The sequence below is a fragment of the Solea senegalensis genome, linkage group LG1 (genome assembly GCF_019176455.1).
Source record: "Solea senegalensis isolate Sse05_10M linkage group LG1, IFAPA_SoseM_1, whole genome shotgun sequence".
Classification (NCBI taxonomy): Eukaryota; Metazoa; Chordata; class Actinopteri; order Pleuronectiformes; family Soleidae; genus Solea; species Solea senegalensis.
In genome coordinates, this window is record NC_058021.1 from 40,449,281 (window position 1) to 40,470,643 (window position 21,363).

The window sequence follows — 21,363 nt, forward strand, 5'->3', positions numbered from 1 at the left end:
TAAACTGCTATAAAATAAATGGTCACATATGTGCTGTTGTATTTACATTTCATTACTAAAAGTGTGCTAGAATGCGATCAACAATATGAACAAATATGAACAAACTATAGTTAGACACAGATCATCTTCTACAAAAAGGAACGGAGGGAAGAATGTATGTATAAATAACTGGCCCTGGAATAAGCTTCCACTGTTGCAGGAGGAAAGGAGGCACTAGCACTTAAAATCACATAATTGCCTCTTGTGTTTGTAATTGAGACGGTGCAATGTTCGTAGTTGAATATTGATTGTTTTGATTTAATTAGAATGTGATGATTAGAATTAACACAACGACTTGGAAAAAAAAATACTGAATATTTAAATAAATGAATAATCTTCACTTTTTCTGGCAAACTTCCTCCATGGTGAACTGTCAGAAAGTCTAAAACGGCAAATGCAACAAAGATATACTGTACATCATCATCATCTAGTCATCATCTACCGCTTTATCCTCCACCAGAGGGTCACGGGGGGTGCTGTGCCAATTTCAGCTACATCGGGCGATAGGCGGGGTACACCCTGGACAGTTCGCCAGTCCATCGCGGGGCCACACACAACTAGAGACAAACAACCATTCACTCTCACACTCACTGCTATGGTCAATTTAGAGTGTCTAATTTACCTAATCCCCACATTGCATGTTTTTGGACTGTGGGAGGAAGCCGGAGAACCCGGAGAGAACCCACGCACACACGGGGAGAACATGCAAACTCCATGCAGAAAGGCCCTTGTTCCAACCGGGGCTCGAACCCGGGTCTTCTCGCTGCAAGGCGAGAGTGCTAACCACTACCTTACCGTGTGGCCCTATACTGTACATGTTGGGTGAAAAAAACAACAACTATCCTGTATTTTTGGCCGCAGTCAGTGTGATGGACTGAGGGCAACAGTGAGCTGGTAGAGTAAAAGTAACCACCTTCAAAAAGATAAATTACTTTTCTACTCATACCACTGGGGGCACTGCCAATCTGACAGAGGATGGGTGTCAATTTCTTTATTGAGGTGAGTGAGAAGCGGGTCAGTCGGTGAGACAGAGAGCGAGAGCGAGAGAGTTACACTGTGCCCTTCTCTGTCTTTGTGAGGTGTCACACAGGTGGAAATATGATTTCCCATGCAGCTATGACACAGCCTGTCAGCCGGCAGAGATGAAGCGGCCTTACACTGGCACACACACAGACACACACGCACACACAGAGGTTTGCGCAGCTATTCTATTCTTCTTAGGACCCTGCACTGACTTCCATTCATGTGGCCTAATCCAAGGGTTATCCTTCACCTTAACCATAACCAGTTAATACCTAACCCAAACCACAATCCACATCATAGCGTTAAACTTAATCAGTTTACCAGAAAAGTTGATCAGTTTACCAGCTCTGCCCCCACGGGACCTGGCAAGGTCAGTATTTATGCCAGAAGATGTCCTAACTAGGTAACAAATAGTACACACACACACACACATTGTGTGTATGCCACTCATTTCAGTTAACAACATTACCCAGGAAAAGCCAAACAATTGAGCAAAATAAATTGATAAATAAATAGAATGTTTCCCAAAATGTCCTCGATCCCAAGGTCTTCACAAAGATAGACGCTCAAATACATACACACTGCTGCACAAAAACAGTCTCACGAGTGTTTAGATACACACTGGCTGGTAAACAATTTCACAAATTAACATATAAAGTGGAAAAGGTCTGCATAGACATGAGCAAACAAACTTCTGAACTAACACAGGAGGCAGATTGCCTACTTCAGTTGACTCCCTAATAGTCTCCATCATCAGTAATGTAACTAAGAATCACAAGAGCTCTATTAACCATGTGTTTTTCTCATCAAGCTATCGGCATAAGTACATATAAATGCAAACAGCCTTGTAGTACATGCACACACACACACACACACACATTGTTTGAGTAATCTCAAATGTCCATTTAAGTTGTCAGTGACTTAAAAACAATGTTCTACACACATGCAAATTACAGACATTCCTGAAATGCTAATATTCCCCTCCGCCTTTATGAATATTTACTTTGTCTCAGCGGCGTACCGTTGCTACAAGCATGTCATACACGCTCTCATTCCTCCGCTCACCTTGATGATTTGCATCTACGCCTTCTTGGAGTGCATCCTCTGTTTGTCTCTGCCCTACACTGCTACACTGTGACAGTGCACAGGTGGATCTCAGCGTGAATGGTGCCAAAGGAACCTCCACACACGCTTGAATGCAGGGTAGTTGTTTGTGCGGTCCATCAGTCTCTCACCATTAATCGGATTGGAGTTCGTTTAAATCCAGGACTCAACAAGTGTCACTTCATCACAGGTCATCTGTGCATCACTGATAGAACTATTTTATTTGAGTGTTTTTATGCCCGGGCTTGAAACTGTAGTGTGAATCCTTTTAAAATATAAATAATTGTTGGTTATAACCATTGTCAAATGAGTTCACACAGGAAGACAGATGGAGGCAACAGCAACATTGCGCTAGTAAAGAAAGATGGCTAGAAATTAATTCTACTGCTCAAAATACTGGTCATTCAAAAACAAATTAATAATAATAATAAAAAACAACTCTTTAATGATTATAATTACATTACATTACATTACATTACATGTCATGTAATGCATAATTAAGGTGGTATTTTACAAAAATCTCATTCTCAACATTTCATATGTGTTAGTGTGTTTGAGCCCCGCGATATAGTGGCTCAAACAGAGCAGCACTTTTCTATACAGGTTGCCTGAGACTTGGCTTTTTGGATTGGAAGACGTTAAAAAGAATTAAAAGCACAGAGGCATTTTAGCACGTACCACAGATGTGCAGTTTGTCACATTTAACTTTCTGCAAGGGAGACGGGAACGAGTTGATGTAAAATGCTGAAGTTAAAGATGTTGATTTGCCTGTGAGCAATCCTCAGGCTGGTTAATTTTAGATGATGGGGGACTTCAAATGCAGAGCAAAGCATTTGCTTGCAATGGCGGAAATTGCTTTTAAACACTGCTTAAAGATGGAAAAATGGGAGAATGTATTATCCAAATGTAGTGGGCTTTTTATTAAAAATAACTCAGAGGCATGGACAAGATGAACGGTCTGTGGAAGAGTTTATACCACTCTGTAGATTATCAAATTTCTAAGTTATTTTTATTGTCATCTGTTCAATACATTTTTCATCGAGTATTCGACCAAAGTGAGCAAAGCAGCGATCGTCCACGTACAGTGTGCGTTACTTCTTCATAGACTCAGCCAGATAAGGTTGTTTCTCTTGATATTTTGTCTTAATTTAATTTGCTGTAAATTTAAAACTTAAAAACTATCAAACACATAGCCAAAGCTATATACATAGTCATATAGTTATGTAAACATTTACGCTAAGTTAGAGTTCAAACAATAAGTATGCCTGGTTCTGTGAGATATTTAAACAGAAAAACACCCATGCACACACACACACACACACACACCTGGTGGTTCATCGCGTGGTTACCCTGAACCCGACCAATTGTTACTGTGTGAACCAAAATAAAATGGAATATCAAAACCTCAGCTTAAACCAACAGATCTGATGTGCTCCAAAGTGAATTTGCACCACCGCTGGGCTGTCTCTCTGAATGTCACTCTAACTGTTCACAGATTTCTCATCATTCCTTCTCAGACGAGCTGGTTTCTAATTCAACCCGACTGTAATTGCTCTCACACACTCGCCAACTGTCTCTACCTGCACAACATGATCCCACCTGCCGGGCTCTCGTGTTTTTTTTCCTATGTTCTACATCGGTCCGTTTTCCCTTAGAAACACAATCCTGCAAGAACGGAGAAAATCCAAATTCAGGCTGAAAAAACATCCTTTCTCATCTGTGCCGTCTCAGTCACGCTCCGACAGATGACATTTGCGGAAAATGAAAAAAAAAAAGAAAAAAAGAGAGAGAGGGGGCAGGCTGGTTTTTGTGGGCTTGGAATGATGAGCAGAAAAAAGCAAGGGATGATGAATAAATGAATAATACATCTGTGCTGTCATTCCCTTCTTCCTGCTCCATCTACCCCTCTTCGTTTGTCAGCCTGAGCTGGTCCTGTAAGACAGGCTGATCTTAGTTGGGATTGTCAGGTGTGCGTGATAGTGAAGTGACATGTTGACGCCGGCCCCTCCGTGACATCCCAAACGGCTCCTTTGTTAAATGGGGTTGACAAACCAAAGAAGAATTGTTTACATGCAAACAAGTGCTCATGGACCTAAAGTTCTAACTTTAAGTAATGCAACTACTACTGAAGTGTGTGACGAGGAGCATATTTCATTAGGGTACATATTTGCATATTTGTCCTGTCTACGAAAATTTAGGATCTTGGGATAACAATGCAAACGGTTATTTAATTTCAATTCATACATTAACAGAACAAAAGAATCAGTGACAGCCTCCTCTCATGCATTTAGCATTTAGACTCTGCATTACACTGCCTCCCCGCCCTTCTCTGTGTCCCCTCAAATGGCAAGATGTGCTCACCTTAATTGTAAACGCACTTTAATGCATTCAGATACCCGTGGCCCCCTCTCTGAATCGCCTTTACCCACTCCCCTCCGATTTTCAATTAAGATCCAGACAGAGATAGAGGATCTCAACGGGAGTGTGCTTTGGTGGGCCGGCCTCCTGCCACTGCTCCAGACATGCTGGAGGAGGAGGAGGGGGGGCGGGGATTATTGAGTGGCCATGACCCCAGAGCACCCAAACCCCATTGGAATATCACACATCTTAGCCAGGCCTCCCCTTCTGAAATTGGGGTGTGTGGTAAACCCATGCAAGCAGAGGTGGAGGTGTCCTTGATTATAATAGACATTGAAATAAAGGTTTGGACTATGTGTGTATGTGTGTTTTGGGCTGAAAGAGTGGAGTGGTTTGAATATTAATAGATAGATTTTATCTCCCAGTCTTATTACCAAGATGCCCTCCAGCAATATAATGGCAACTTGAGGCTGATGATTATAAAATGTATTCTTTAATTGGATAATCATTGGATTAAAATTAATTCTTTATGGAATCTGTGCTGTGCATTGACCATGACTCATGTGACTGTAATATTTCTTTTCCTCTCCTGTTTCTCCCGCTCTCTTTTATTCATTATGAACTGCAGCTCGCTCAGTCCCGACGCAGACCCTGACGGTTCATTCCAGAGGGAGGGCTTTGGTCGGCAGAGTATGTCCGAAAAACGCACCAAACAGTTTAACAACCCTGCCGAGCTGGAGGTCATGAAGAGCCGCAAGTCAAAGAGCATGGATTTAGGTAAGTGCTATGGAGAGCCCAGCAGTATCATCACACACTGAAGTATTTTCCTTTACTCAAATGCATGATCTGCATGTTCAGGTAGTTTTGAGGGATGCCACTCAGATCATCATACATCACTGCACTTGATTTACTTTTTCCGTTTGTTTCAAGGAAAAATATTCTAAGTATTCCATCACCACATGTCTATAACTTTATGAAGGTGTATATATTGTACTCTTTTTTTTATGATTACTGCTAACTAACACACCTCCAACTTCCCAGAGTCTCTAGTGGTTGCCTAGCAACTATAGCAACTACACTATATTTAGTGTACATTCAACTCGAGAAGAAGAAATGTGACTAATGTATGTCCCAAAAATTCAAAATGTGATACTTTCTTTCACTGTTGGCTATTGCCCATAATGCAACGTTGCTTCAAAAAATTCAGTACAGTATTGTTTTCATTATATACTTTATGCAATCAGGTGCAGCATACACCTGTGTTACCCCAACAATAAACACAAACAACACAAAATGCACAGATACTGTTACCCTATCAAACATCGAGAGTCCAGCCACCACATGTCCTTATTCGGCCTCCACATCCCAGAACCTTTTGTCCAGTGAAGCATGGCTAAAACACCAGGAACAAGTGCACACTGCCCTTGTGACGGTTAAGTGATGGGGAGGCTGGTGATGCACTCACACACAAGCACACACTGGAAAACACAGACTGTATCCAGGGAAGAAAATGGTGTCAGTCAGAAGCTCTCCCACAGAGGCTGGGGCAGATGCTGCCTTCTCTTGGATCACTGGCTAATCACAACAGATAACAACTAACTCTCCTCCACAAGGAGCCCAGAGACCAATACAAACCTTTTGACTCCTCAGAGACTTGGCCACTGCACTCAGTGCTATGTGTTTTTCAGCAAACCATTTTTGTGTTCGCCCTTCACTTTCAAAACTTCTTCACTTATACATTTTCTGACAAACTTTTAGTAGAATGAGCTGCTTCTAAGAAATATGTTAAATGTCCATGAGATAGATTTCACTGAGAACATAATTGACTAAAAAACAGTGTCCATTATATTCTTATGTTGGAATATAATCAGATATTACTTGGGCCAGGAAGTGAGTAGAATGGGCAGGCTTCTAAGATCCCACCACGATAGTTCTCATAATTGCAAATGCACATTTTATCATCAAGTTGAATCAGCAAAAGCTTCTTAATTGAGCCAACTGGCGTCAGCATGTATTTCAGAATTTCAATTAGTTTGAGAAAATAGTGCTTGTTTTTACAAGGAGACAAGATGCTACCTCACATAATGTGTTATTGATCTTTTCACATCTCTATTGTTGTTCTGTCACTTCTTAGATGGGAAAAAATGACAGTTGCTTTCATACTTGCAAATCCCAATTGAGATTGTGCTCATAGAACTGCCTGCACATAGAAACAAGTCATACTACATCGGTGACGATAGCATAGTGTTGAGGTGTTGCAGGGAAACATTTGACCAATAACAACTTTCATGGCATAATCACTGACATTATTTCTGAGCGGAGAAATATCCTGCTCACCATAAGCGGCTGGGGTTGCCGGTACAACGCAGGCAGGCAGGACCCGAACACTTAGACTTAGAGAAGCTGCAGGTGAATACATCAGTACAACAGGTGAGCAAGTGTAGTGGGGGGAAAAAGTCCGGAGACATCTGGTGGGAGGAATGAGAATGGTAAGTCAATGAGAAATGAGCAGAGCATGGAGATGAGGGTGTCGAGGGTAAAACAGACTGTGACACAGGTTGTGCAGCCTGTGTTCAAAGCTGAATCTACATATTGTCATTAGCTATGTGGCACACAAGTTCAATTTATCACAGGCACGCAATTCTGTGGTTTTGTTTTCATGGAATGATTCATGAAATGATGAAAGATGGCCTATGGGTAATGTAAAATAGAGCTGGGAAATGAAATTAAAGGACGTAGTCCCAGTGCTCACCCTTAAGCCTTGTCTTTGTCACAGTGTTGGTCAGCGACAAGTTTGCCTTTAGAAGTGAGGTGAAATGGAATGAATAACATACCTCTCTGCTTTTCATTAACACATTAATAAAGTTGTCCTTTCCTTTCAAAGCCACCGTGACTAAGTTAACGCGCTGTCCCCCACAGACTCGTTTTATTCCTTCACTATGGGTATTTTTGTCCTTCATTTTAATCGTGTTACAGGTGCTCCCAAATTACATGGGCAGATGGATTTGGTGACTTTGAAGTCTGTCGTTGTTGAAATGCTTAACCAGTCAGACATCAAGCAGTTCAATCCCACTTTAAAGAGGGAGAGAGGGAAGGAAAGAGAAAAAAGGCACGACATGTTGTAGCTGACAGTAATAGGTTTGCACATTCCAGCCATTTTACCTTGTGAGCGTCATGACTGACAGTCTCTTGCATGAGGTGTAATATCAGCACCAGTTATATTGCTATTCTCTCAAGCTGTTCAGTATCTCCCTGCACTTTCTGTTTCTGTCCCTGCTTTGCATGTGCTCAGTGACATGACACAGGACCTTTATGCTCTTAGACAGTAGCAGATGAGATTAAGTGTAGCACAAGAACCAGTGGAGGTAAGCAACCATGTCCAGACCTGCTCATACAGCAGTCCCCAGCACATAACCAGGAATTATTGGCTGTGTGATTTTGGCACCTTTAGATGCAAATGGAGGAGAGTGTTTTTGGAGGTAATTGCAGCATGATCAAATGATGGTTGTTATATTGCTGAGAGTGAGTTGCATGGCATTGAATAGAGACTTGGCAACTAATGTGGGAACTGGTGCCATTGTGCTTGTTCTGCAGTGCAAATTATTGAAGAAAACACCCCTTTACTCCAGGAGGTATAGTGTTAGAGAAAGCCAGGGAATGGAGTGGCATTTGCGAAAGAGAGACATTGCCAGTTCATTGCCTCTTCAGCTCAACTGCAATTGATCCATCATTGTCGGACAGTTTTTAGCTCAGTTTTCAGCACATTAGAGTGCAGTTACTCTATTAAATTAACACAGAACGAGCAGATGACTGTGTCACATGGAGATATTTTTGAGTGGATTCTATGAGGGCTCATTTTAAACGTACATGCTTATAAATATACCTCTTGTGGGACACTCCACGACACATTTGTAGGACAAATAGGACAAACACACACTAACCGGTCGCAGGAGCAGAGGGCAGCACTTACCTGCACCCGAGGAGCAAGTGGGGTGGCACCCCAGCCCTTGACCTGTAACTGGAGGGTTGCCCAAGCACAATTCCCTTCCACTTGGCCATGGACTGCATAGTTAGACTGCCTAAAGATGTCATTTTGCTACACGTGGTCACAGGAGCAGTCAGGATGCATTTTTATGTCGAGTGTGAACAGTCGTTCTTGATGCTGTCCACTTTTGATTGGATCTCTCAGGATAGATGTCTGAAAAGCACCTAAAGGAAGCGGTCCAGCATCCGTGATTAAGATATTAAGCACAAGTGTGGGTTGATGATTCCTTTCCGACACGTGTTTAGCATATGGAGGACGTCCTCTGTCAGACTAATGATGCACAGCTGGCAGAGACAAAGAAGCCAGGCCGACCCAGGAAGGCCTCCCTTCCGAAAGGATACCTGGACGTGGCCTTCCCTCGTCCACCTTGGAGGCTATTTTTAACATAATTACCCTTTTACCGCCCTGCTTAAAGCCCTGACGCTCTGAATAAATTACTTGTAATGGAGCCCCTGTCTGTACACAGATCTTTACATGCAAGGGCCTGTGGTGAATAATGGCCGGGGAGCATACTTTTAGTTGCTCTAATTATACTATGGGCTCCTGTCCCTGTAATAACTGCTGCTGATTTATTCATGCAGTTTGCCATACCGTCCCTCTAACGTTTAATGGCGATGGATTTTCTGCAATTAACCGCCCTTGCCCTTAATCTGGCTAAGAAACACAACACAACGGCCATTTTTGGCTCAAGCCATGGCAAGATTCTATGTGCGCTCTCTGCATATTTGGTTGTTCTAATTGTTTTTGTCTCTTCTTGTATTTCATTATGATGATTTGCATTTCTCCTCCAGACATATGGGGGAGACGGGCCCATGTTTGTATGCACTGGGAGAAATATGTATTTTCATCCCTCTGAATAAGACTGAGATGAGGAGCAGAGCACCAAGGCCTCTGTTGTGTGATAGGAATCGCATAATAGACTGGCATACAGAGAGCTGTCCGTCAAACTCTCCCAGGAGAGCCAGGGCTGCCTCTGATGAAAACAAAGGCAGGTTGGAGGCAGCCAGGGTTCTGTGGGCAAACTCTCTCTCTTTGCTTCGCTCTCCCATTCCCTTTGTCTGTCTGCCTCCCTCAGTCATTCACCAAGATGACTAGAAACAATTGCAAAGGGGATCATGGTACGGAATACCAAGCGGGAGAATAATTCCCTGTTTCCAAGTACAGCACATGTCATTTGTGTTCCCTTGAACTGTTGCATCCTGTGGGCTCTAACTCGCAATTCCATTGTGTCAAACATGTGCCCTTGTTTCTGCATGTCCGCTGTCAGCAGGATTAATGCACAAGCTTACAAACTTAAAATGCAAGCGATATTTTTGTACTTTGTTGATTGAGAATAAAAATTACGGCATGTTTCTGCCGAGCTCTATCTGCAGCGATTTATCTGTATAATATATTTATTCTTTAGACCGTCCTCTCTTGTCCTTCGTATGATGAGATTACTCCTTCCAAAGAAATGAATTACACGATTTTTACTTGCATTCTCTTGCTCTCGTAAGGCTTTTTATGCTTCCCTGGCATCAAAATTTGTCATAGTAATCAGAAATGGTCCACCTCATCTGAGCAAATAAGCAGTAAAATGCATCTTGTCTTCCTGCAACCAGAGAACGTTTGACCCCAGAGACATTTGTAGTACACGATAAAGTTTCTTTTTGCCTGAAGACACACACTTTTGCTTCTCACTAAATTGGATGCATTATTGGATTGGTGTTCATTTATTTTGAATGGTACTTTCAGGATTGACTCCAGGTTCTCTTGGGACTGGACACTTGTATTAACATTGACAAAAAGGAAGGGAAATGGTGTGTTAAGTACATAACAGTAGGGTTTCCAGCCTGGGAACACAACACCACTGGCTAACAGCTGACCTTTTAGCCTAACTGCCGACTATGACACCAGATCTGTTGATGACAGAGAAGCTCTTACACTCTCAGTAAAGGTGCATTTGTAGCAAACACAGCAAAAATGAGGCCGTATAAGAAGAGAAAAGATCCTAAAAGTAGCAGGGGAAATTTCAGTCACTTTAAAGTTCCACCAATGAAATATGAAACGATGAGACACAGCTTTTTCTTACATTTTGACTCTGAGAGTAAACTGACAAAAATTAATATTTGAATCGCCAGTGAGCGTCTGCAGCTTTGCTTGGTTAAGGGATCAAGAAAGAAAAAGCAAAGGCATTCAGCCAACAACACAGACAAGCTGCCATCAGTACAATTACGATAACAGTAGCAGCGTATGTGCATTTCCGCACAGTGCTGCCAGTATTCACTCTTTTTAAACATACACGCACACAATGTCATTTCTGCTGTAAAGTGGAATGTTTTGTTCTTTTTGTGGCATGAACCTGAAAACCAGAAGTTACGTTAGTGCCAATACAGACAACAGGGCTTTGACAGGGATGCCATTCACCCTGTTGTAAATTGTTGTACCGTCAAAATAATCTTAAATCTACATTGTGTCGCTTTGACTTGTTCATACCCTGCTTTTGCCCTTTGTGAATTCATGGTGCTCGATTATTCCCGTCTTCCTGCGTCAGACTCTTGTGCACTCAAACAAACTCCATTTTACGGTCGCAAATTGTTTTCTTTCAGTGATGGGGTTTGTTTTCTTTGCCTAATCTGTGTTTGGCCACACAAGCCTCCATGTAAAGATCCACTGTGATCACCTCACAGCACTGGGTCATGCCTCATTTAGGCCACTTTAAACATGTCGAGGGTCTTGTCGATGTGAAAAGACAGAAAAAAAAGTGTGTATGTCATGAGTTTGTGTTCTTGTGCCTATTGAGGAGTCACTGCATGGGGCGCAGCCATACAAACATATACACCCTGTATGTGTGTGTTCTGTTTAGTGGGAGTAGATGGAGGCCGTGGAGAAACATTTGCTATTGAAAACCAACAGGAAGAGCTGTTGGAGACATTCATTTACACCACATGAATCCACAGAGGAAACAGCAGCACACATTCATTACATGTGGAGGGTCTATGTGGACTACGGGGAGTCGTAAAGAAACAAAGCCACTCTGTCCAGACTTCATCGACGCGTGCTTTGTCCTGAGAGAGTCACTAAGGCTGCTCAAGTAATTGAAAAAACAGCTTATCCATTATTACCAATACTCTGTAGAAGTTTTTTATCTAACAAGGCTTCACTTGCACATTTTTAGAAATCCATCTTGTCATGTTTGACAGCAGCGCGCAGCACGCCAAATGCAGGGTAGAATAAAGGGGACAGAAAATCAACCAGGTTGTTTGTTTACCTACTGGCAGGTAAGGTAAGAGCTCCGGGGAACTGACAGACGCTCACTGACAAAATGAAATACCAATACCTGAGTCGCGCTCCACTGACATACCCTAAACAAACCTCTGGCAGGCATTGGAAAATAATTACAGCTTTTCAGGGCCTGGCTTCAGTGTTGGAAAAAGGTAGTCTGATGAACAATCACTTTGCTTTCTACACAGAGGGTCTGCCAGCGTATAGATCAGACTCTCTGTGTCCTCTTAAGGACACACTTTGTTTTACAAGTAAGAGGCAACTTCTGAAAAACACCAACAAAAATACTGTATGTTATATCAGCCCTGTATTTGTATCATCAGTTTACTTGTATTTAGTAGTTTTGTGGTTTTTTTATGGTATGGTTCGGCGTGGTACAGAACGGTAAATCGTTGGGTCAGGCTTTCGTTCGGTGTAAGCTATGGCTGCATCAGCAAGATATATACATATATATATATATATATATATATATATATATATATATATATATATATATATATATATATATATATATATATACATATATATATATATATATATATATATTTATGTATATATAGCGAACCTTGAACACAACACAACTTCTTGTTTTTCTTCTTCTTAGTGATAGAGTGCTTTTTAAGCCTCGACTTTGTTGGGTTATTTACACTGTCATTGGTCCAGCTATGTCCTTACTGTACCATTCTACTCTGGTACCCCAAGGGAAGGTTGCCAAGAAATATGTCCCGTACTGCACCAAACTGCTCCATTTGATGGAAACGTAGCATATTTTACCAAAAGATTGCCCTGTGTTCCATGTGTGGGTTTTGTTTTGCATCTAAGGTTTAGTGGTTTGTGTCCCTCAGGCTAACTAAATAAGATATTTCACTGCTGTTATGTTTTGGTATTACCTGTATTTGTCGACATGTGGACACATCACAGCTGTGCTAAGACGTCACACAAAAGAATGGTGCTGAAGTTTAGATTTGTTTAGTCTCATTCATATGAGCGATAGGAAGAGCGTAACAGGACCACTGACAGTTTTTAGATTTCACAGTCCATCTAAACATTTAGTGAAATTCATAATAGATAACACTATAATCACTCTGGTATACTGCTGCTGTTGATGTTTCATTCGTTTGCATTATAGCTCTGAAGCCTCAAGAACAAAGGCTGAATCATGATAGTCAACAGGAGAATGCCTGTGTGAAGATGCAGTACTCACTCACACTCATAATACTCATCTCATTTCACACACTTCATTGGCCAGGCAATGGCATCATTTGTTTTTCACGCTAATTGCCAGACTCACACTTTCTCTTTGCCTGCCAAGTGCCGCACATAACACCATCCCATACAAAACTAAAAACATGTAAATGATTCATCGACATGCCATAAGCTCTGTGATGATAGGTTTTTGGTCGCTATAGTCTCACACACCATTAGTCTGCTGGCCTCAGTGACACCATGTCTTCTCTCTGTAGGCTCTGGAGAACAAGTCGGACCCACACTGGGCCTGAAAAAGTCTAGCTCCCTCGAAAGTCTCCAGACTGCTGTTGCCGGGGCGACGCTGAAAAGTGAGATTAACGTCAACAGGCCGAGCTCACGGATTGTCAGGGGCCGCGGCTGCAATGAGAGCTTCCGAGCTGCAATTGACAAATCATACGAGAAACCTGGCGCCGCAACAACAGAAGAGGAGAACAGCATGGACACACGTGAGTGTTTGGACACTGGATACGATTCTGTTCAGAGTGGCGGTCCGACATAATGTTTCATACTGTACAATGAAAGATAACTGAGATAAATGTGGTTTGTGTAACATAGGTTAAGTCAATAAACTAGGTTTTATTTTATTAAACTAGTTTAGGAATCCCCCACTTGCTGCGATGCGAGTGTCACAAAGCACATTTGCAACAAGCATCTACAGAACGTTACATAGTCATTAATATTCACATATCGCAGTTCATGTTTAGTGGAATTGCGAGGGAACGTGGCAACGTGATTTCCCTGGAGGTTGCATAATTGTAAAGTGCATTGCCATGTTTTTTCAAAGTAACGCGTGCTTCTCACTCACACACATCGGGTCCCTTTTGTATCCGTCTTACACAAATATTGCATTGTATGTTGACTATGATTAGAAACAAAGTGAAGTTGCTTAAGTGCTTGCCAGTTAGTTTTTGGCACATAATAGCGCACAAGTTTGCCACGTTGGTTTCCCTGCGTGCGTGATGGCCCGAAACCAAAATGACCGTAGTTTGTCAACATCTATGAAGAAAAGAGGAGAAGAAGAAACCCATGCCACATTCTGTTTGAATGGACATATCCATTGCTGCTAGGTGTTTGATGACAAAAAGACATGCATTGGGTACAGAGGGACAGTCGTCTTATGTTTTGTGACAGGTAATAACACTGCAACACCACGAGAGTAATCACTAGATATAAATTTCCATTCACCATTAAAGGATTCCATTATAAAAGCTGGGGGATGTTTGAGAAAGAAAGAATGATTTGCCTGAAATGCTTTGTTCTCATAAGCTCTGTCGGCATGCCACTAAATACAGTCTTATCTCGCCGAAGAAAAATGGGGAAAGCAACCGATTTCCCTCGCCGCAGTATATTGCATTCTCCCTCATGATATTCAAATAACTCTGTTTTTCAATTTAGATAAAAGCAGCCAGTCTGTGCTCGTCACTGAGGTTAATAGTCAAAGTTGACAGATAAGCCTCTGCCTTCCTCTGCTCCCAGACTTTTATTTACATAAAATAAGAATGTGGCATCACCTAAGGAAAATGTGTCCCCAAAGATATCCTGCAGGGCAAAATGCACCTCCTCCTGTGCTACGTTGCCTTTCATCGTTTTGGAATAATTTCGGAAACGATGAAACAAAAAAAAAAAAATTAATTCACTTCTGCATTTTGCTTGTCTGTTATTCCTATTGCAGTTGCTTAAATATTTGATTATTAAAGCAGGGAAACTTCATGCTAAAGTTTCAATAATATATATAATATAATTTGTCCTATGGAAGGTCACTTATTTTTTCTGTCTTGCTCTAAGATTCAAATTGTGAAAATGAAAGATGAAAGAAAATCAAATCAAAATCATTCCCTTTTGTTCGACTTACCTACCAACTCACTGTCGCTATTATTAAGTAGACTTGATACAAAGATTCATAAGCACACATCTCTACTGTTAGCTCTGTTCAATATAATAACAATGTTTAATATGAAATAGTTAAGTTAATAGGCTGGAGATTTAGTGACAAAACTGGCTCGGAAATTTGTGGAGGTTGACAAAATAAAGGGGAGGAGTCATGTGTGGCAGTGAACTGCATAATTTTGCAGGTTTAGGCTGCAAGTTCGCTCCGTGCTCCTGCAGCACACTGCCTCATGTTGTGATTCCATTTCAGTAATTCCCTCTGAGATGGCAGCTGAAAGAAATAGCTGATAGCTCCAAAGATCACAAGAGAAAACAAACCCCACTGTTCATCCTTGAAATGTGAATCCGACAGCTTTTCCCTCCCATAGTCTGTCTCATCCTGTATGCCGAAGATCCATCATGGCCTCCCTTCCTTTGTCTTTCCTCACGATAAGCGCTTTTCTCTCCTCCATCAAAGGCAGAACTTAGACGACGACACGCAAGACTGTAACGAGTTGTAATCTGAAGGACATCTACCTCATGCCTCAGAGTCAGAGATATAGCATCGACAGAAGCTACGTGAATTGTACAGCACATCACATTTGCAATTAAGATCCCTGGGAGATTTTTTTTTTTTTCCTCCAAGATTATTTAAACGTATAATTAGTGACAGATTAATTACATTTTGCACATCAGTTCTGATTAGATGTGATGGAAACTTGGAGTTTAATCAACCCCACATCTCCTAAGGAGTTGAATCACAATCTGGGGTCTGGGTTGAAATGAGACATAATTCAAGAAATGTAATTTAAGAACCAGATTCGCGTGACGACCATTACAGCTTCCATTATTTGGTTCTAACATTTTTTTTTTTTTATGAGAAATGCAACAGAAAAGTGGGGGAAAATATAGTTCCCTTGTGAGCTGTGTGAAAAGTACACTCTTGAAAAATAACTTCAGGCATACAGCTAAGTGAAAATGTGTTCAAAAGAATACTCCTCTCTAAGGGTCTACAATGTAAATATATTCTGCTCTAATGAGACAGATGAATTTGGCTAGTTTTGCTAGCTGCTTTACCTTACGGGAGACACATTTTTTTAATTGTTTATGCAGTATTACAAGCGGATTCTTTGTAACTGGAAAAAAAAGTGTGCGATCTGTGGGAAATCAAGTGAAACTTTTGGTCTGACTTACATTTTATATTCTCTTTCTCTCACTATGTCGGTGCTGTTCTGTTTCCCTTACAATGTCTGTATGTAACACATTCTCCTTATCTGTTCAACCCAGTGGACGAGGACACAGAGGGGAGTTCCCGCTCGGGCCGCGAGTCGATGTCCACCAGCGGTGACCTCTTTGTGGCCTCCGGGCTGAACGGCAGCGTTTCCAAAGATGACAGCCGGAAAGATTGGGAAAAGGTCGGGGGGAAGGAGAAGCAGAAACCTGAAAGGGATAAAGAGGAGAAAGACAAGGACAAGATCAAAGCCAAGAAAAGCATGCTGAAGGGCCTGGGCGAGATGTTCAGGTAAGAGCGAGATGGAGATGAGCTCAAATTGCCAAACAAGTCGCCTCTGTCTTGCCTTGAGCTTCGGCTGCTATCTCTCTATTTAATTCTGCTCAACACGTTCACAACAGGATCATACAGAAATGTGAATTCATTCTCTGTGTGTTGCCAGTGCTAATCAGAGACCTCTCTCCCTGAACCCTGAGCGATGTGCTTTCTTGACCCAATGGACCTCTGGCACTTTTGAACCAGATTATTTTTAATAGGGGCAGCATGTTTTATTCATAAGCCCTGATAAACACCACTCATATCCAAACACGCAGCATTTTGTTCACCATCAGACTATATTCAGGGCCCATACAGGTGCTAATGTGGGTCTGTGACTTGGTTCTGGGGATAAATGACCTTCAGAGATGCTACGATTGGCTGCGGGTTCGTACCCTTGGAAACCTAAGTTGTACTGTGGACATCACAGGCAAGAGTAGCAGAAACATGCAAAGGAAAATTAGTGGAGGAGTCACATTAACTATTTTAATGCAGTGCATCTCCCAATATAGAACACATTAATGGTGGAGGCAGTGCATCATGCTGTTATCGTGCCGTAAGTTGTTTTTTTTTATCAGGATTAGTGAAATAGGATTAGTTAGGGTATCGTGGCACATGACACGCTAATGAGCAACAAATGCGACAAGCATGTTTTAAGGTCAGGATTGAGGGATGTGCGAGGCTTCCTTATTTTTCCTTATTTGTTTTCTAATTCCACTGTCTTGGCATCCTGTGGTATAAACATTTAATGACTCATACAGGCTCAAATCCTGTCGCACACCAGGCGCGAGCACAAATGTTGAGACGCACATTTGTTCACGGGAGCACATGCGGAGAAACTTGATGAATGGGTAAACAATGGATGCAGTTTAAGCCACAGGTTTGGCACCATGTGACATACAATCAGCACCACTGGCGAATGTTTTTTGAGTGCCTGTATGTTCGGCTCTGTGAATTTAGCCGTGCGCGTGGGACCTCAGCATGCCCTCCTCGGCCTCATCATCCTTCTTCATTATCTTTGAGTGCCACTGCCACTTAAGAGTTGGCATGCTGCAGGCCTCGCTGACACCGTCTCCTTCTCCATGCGTTTAACACCAGCCTTTGTGCCTCCTGAATTCAAAGAAGCAGCCTCCTGAAGCAGCACGTCTCCCCAACTCTCAAGCCTTGTCTTCCCTTCTCTCTGCTCCTCTTGCTCCTTGATGATACCTCAAACATTTTTTTCTGTATGAGACTCTCACATCCACACATCTACACCATCCCTTTCTCTACTCTCTCAGTTCCTCCACAGTCCATAAACCATATTTAGAAAGTCGAGGTGAGCGTGAATGCGCACCGGTGGATAAACTATCAAACATTTTTGTTAAGATCAAAATGAAGTGATGTGAAATGTTTGGCAGTCAAACAGGACAAGAGGGGGAAAAAAAACTGAAAGATCTGTAGTGCATCGCACATTTTACAGTTCTAGCAAAGGTTTTGACAGTGTTTTTAGAAAGGAGAGGTTTTACTCTGCATGACAACTGGACTGACTGACAGTAAAGGAAACGCCCCCAGGCGTACGAAGCACATGTAGAAGCTGCACGTTTGTCTCACAACGGCATCAAAACATCAAACATTATTTGTGATCCTCGTGTTATGGCAATGTCTGCATGAATCGGACGGACAGACACTCACTTTTCTGTCTTACTCTCACCTTCTCCATCCAAGGAGATTTCCTGGAGTTTGCAGCGCACTGCAATGTGAGCAAATTTGCACGCAGGCCTTTGAATTGCCTGATGAGCATGTAGTGCATGTCTGCTTAATGGACAGTCTGATTGGGAGTGCATTAGCATCAGAGCCAGGAGAGAGGAGGCTGGCCTGATGTAGAGAGGGAGAATAGTGGGAGCAAGTGAGATAAATACTGAAAGTGCAGGAATGACTGAAAGTGTGCAAGTGCATGATGGAAAGAAAATTGACCGCCTAAAGCCCAAAGCAAAGAAACTGCAGTACACAACCCTCTTTTCTGCCTCTCTGGATTCATACTGCACTGCCTTTAGGATGGCAGACTGCCTGGTATAGAGTACTGGACCATCCACTAATGGATAGCTTATAATCTTGTGAATGGATAGCAATGTCAATGCATGCATAGGATAAGAATTTTGCCCTGGGGCTGCTTGATTGTTTCAGGGCTGTCTGTTAAATACATGTATTACTGTGCGACCATGTCTGCCTTCAGTGGGATATTATCCCCAAACCACTCGATGTGATTATTCATCTCCTTTCTAGTGGATAGAATGTGATCATTACTTTCTGATTCTATCAGTTTTGTTTAGATGTTAGGAACTTTGCCTGTGGCTCTGTTAGTATGGCAGCAGACAATGATGTCTCAGGTCCAGCCTGCTAGACTCCCTTCAACATGCCTAATGAGGTGTTGTTTATCTGCTCTGTGACTGACTGACCTCCTCCATCAAAGACTATCTATCTCTTGATGCGCTGATGTGTGTTAGCACGTACAAAAAGTACACATTCAGGGTCATTAATTTTAAGGCTGAGCATTAAATTGTAAAACATAAAAATTAATATTTTAATTGGGTTAAATGGACTAATTAGAAAGGCTTTTTTTTTGGCAGAACTGGTGCATGTTAATTAGATTCATACAGTGTGTGTGTGTGTGTGTGTGTTTCTATTTGTAATGCATATCAGAATGAATGTGTTATTGTCAATGTTAAGGGAAAGCATCCACTGTAAGAAAACCAAACAGTAGCAGGAATGACAAACCACAGTGTGAAAGCTATAAAAAAAAAATGCACCGCAGGCTTAGGACAGGGAATGGGGGCCAGATAGGAGGGGGCTGTGGATTGGGTGAGAGGGAGAGTGGGGCTGTGTGCACTGGAGTGAACTGGGGCACCAAGGGAGAATGGGAAAGGAAGATGAAAAGAAAAAGTGAAAGGGAGAGGGGGAATGAGAAAAGAAGGCAGCTTTTCACAGCGGCAGTCACGGCATCGTGCTACTGTCTGCCTGGAGGGAGGATTGAGGATCTTTGGTAATTTTGTTTTGTACATTTTACTGTGCATGTTAGCTTGAGCGACTTCAATGAGCATGCATGAGCGTGTGTTCCATATTTGTGCACGGACAAATAAAATGCATTGTGTTGTTCGATGTGTTAATGGGCTCTGGCGTCTCCCCCCTTGGTCCTCAGGGTTCCTCACTCGTGCACACGTATTCTTTCCCCCACCCCACGCTCTCACCCTCGCTCACCAATCTGATAAGTGGCAAGCCTCGTGCCGAGCCATCAACCGATACTGGAGCTCATTGTGACAGCCTTGCACCCCCCTCTTCAACCCAACATCACTGCTTTGGGACCTCATCTGCCTGCTCCTCCCTGCAGATGAAGCCCCACTCAAGCCTACATGGAAAGATGGAGGAGGGAGGGGTGTGGACTGTATGGAAACAGTGAAAGATTGAGTGTAGGGAGGCTTTCTATCTTTCAGTCTTAATTATCCTTGCTGTGGATGCACCACTGTCTGTGCGTTTGCATACATGGATGACTATAGCTAGGTTTCCGTCCACATGTATAGCAAAATTTGAAAAATCTGTTAAAAAAAGGTGCATTTATGTGTGTGGAAGTTATGATTAAGTAAGTAAGTAAGTGTCACCACACAAGGATGAGGTGCCACACGACATACATAAAGAAGCAAGCAAGATCGAATAGTGTTTAGTTGACGCTTCCTTTTTGTTATATGTGTTGCTTGCACTAAATTGCACTAAGTGGAGTTGTTATAGATTCCTCATGAGTCTTCACATACCTCCCCTCACCTGCTGTTTCTACCGTTTCCTCGTTTTCTCCAATGCAGTGAAATGCAGAAGTTCTATTTCCAGAACAGCATTTATTTTTTTATGAATGCAGCAAGTTTTTCACCTCCCTCAAGGAAATTGTATTTCCTGTCTGATTTGTGTATGCAAATTGAAAATCTGCATAAAAACCAGCTGATGGAAAACTCACCTTGTACCTTGAAAATATCGAGATACCACATTAGCTCAGCTGTGTGTAACATGAGAGTAGGTAGCGTGTTTGCTTGATTGCTGCTCTGTGTCTCCAAACCATATGATTCTTTCTGCTCGTGTGGGTGTGAACAGCTTATGGTGGATTTGCCAGTTTGATCATTAGTACATCGACATGACACATGCATTAGCCTGACTTTTTATTCGCACACATAGCCAAGAGCGTGCCTGATGGATCAACATACACATTTTCTCTATTTAATAAATTCTCCCTCCCCCTTCCCCCGTCCCACCTTCTCCAACACACCCTCACATATGCTTGTAGCATTATACTACAGTTGATTTGGAGACTGCAATTAGCTGCCTCCACATGTGGGCTCTGACATCTGCTGAATGTAATCTGAAAATGATAATTGTTATTCCTTTGCTCTGCCTCACTCATCATAATGCCCGTGCTGAGGTAGTAAAAGGCAAGCATGGGGCACGGCGTCAAGCTGGAATCTGTTTGTGTGAAGGACTGGCAGCAGGATTGAGGAAAAGACTGTGAGTAAGGCTGTAATGACATAAAAAAACGTGTGGTGTTGATGGTGTTGTCAGTGATAGTAGAAATAACTTCTCCAGTCTTCGAGTGGGCATGGACTCAATTCAATGGATGTGCCCTTGAGCAACAGAGTTGCTTCCTGTCAACTGAGGTGGTTATTTCTGTCCTGCTGGTGCCATATGTGACCTCAAGGGGGAGCAGGGGACATAAAAAGAAGCCATACATTTCCCCGAACATGGATGAATATTTCCCACTATCACCATCACATGATGACACAGCTAAAATAAACCTGTCTCTACAGACATGATACAGAGAGTACAGAAAAACAAAAGAGCACAAAGCTGTCTTCTG

The 21,363-nt window shown here is 42.2% G+C and overlaps 1 protein-coding gene across 2 annotated transcripts in view; it reads left to right on the top strand.

Annotated features, from left to right (window-relative positions):
• Positions 1–21,363, top strand: part of pard3aa (par-3 family cell polarity regulator alpha, a) — a 314,117-nt gene that overhangs the window by 199,852 nt on the left and 92,902 nt on the right. For both annotated transcript variants that reach the window (XM_044031983.1, XM_044031991.1), the window contains exons 17-19: positions 5,153–5,301; positions 13,297–13,527; positions 16,235–16,469. In XM_044031983.1, the coding sequence (XP_043887918.1) occupies positions 5,153–5,301; positions 13,297–13,527; positions 16,235–16,469 (615 nt within the window). The remainder of the gene's footprint in view (positions 1–5,152; positions 5,302–13,296; positions 13,528–16,234; positions 16,470–21,363) is intronic.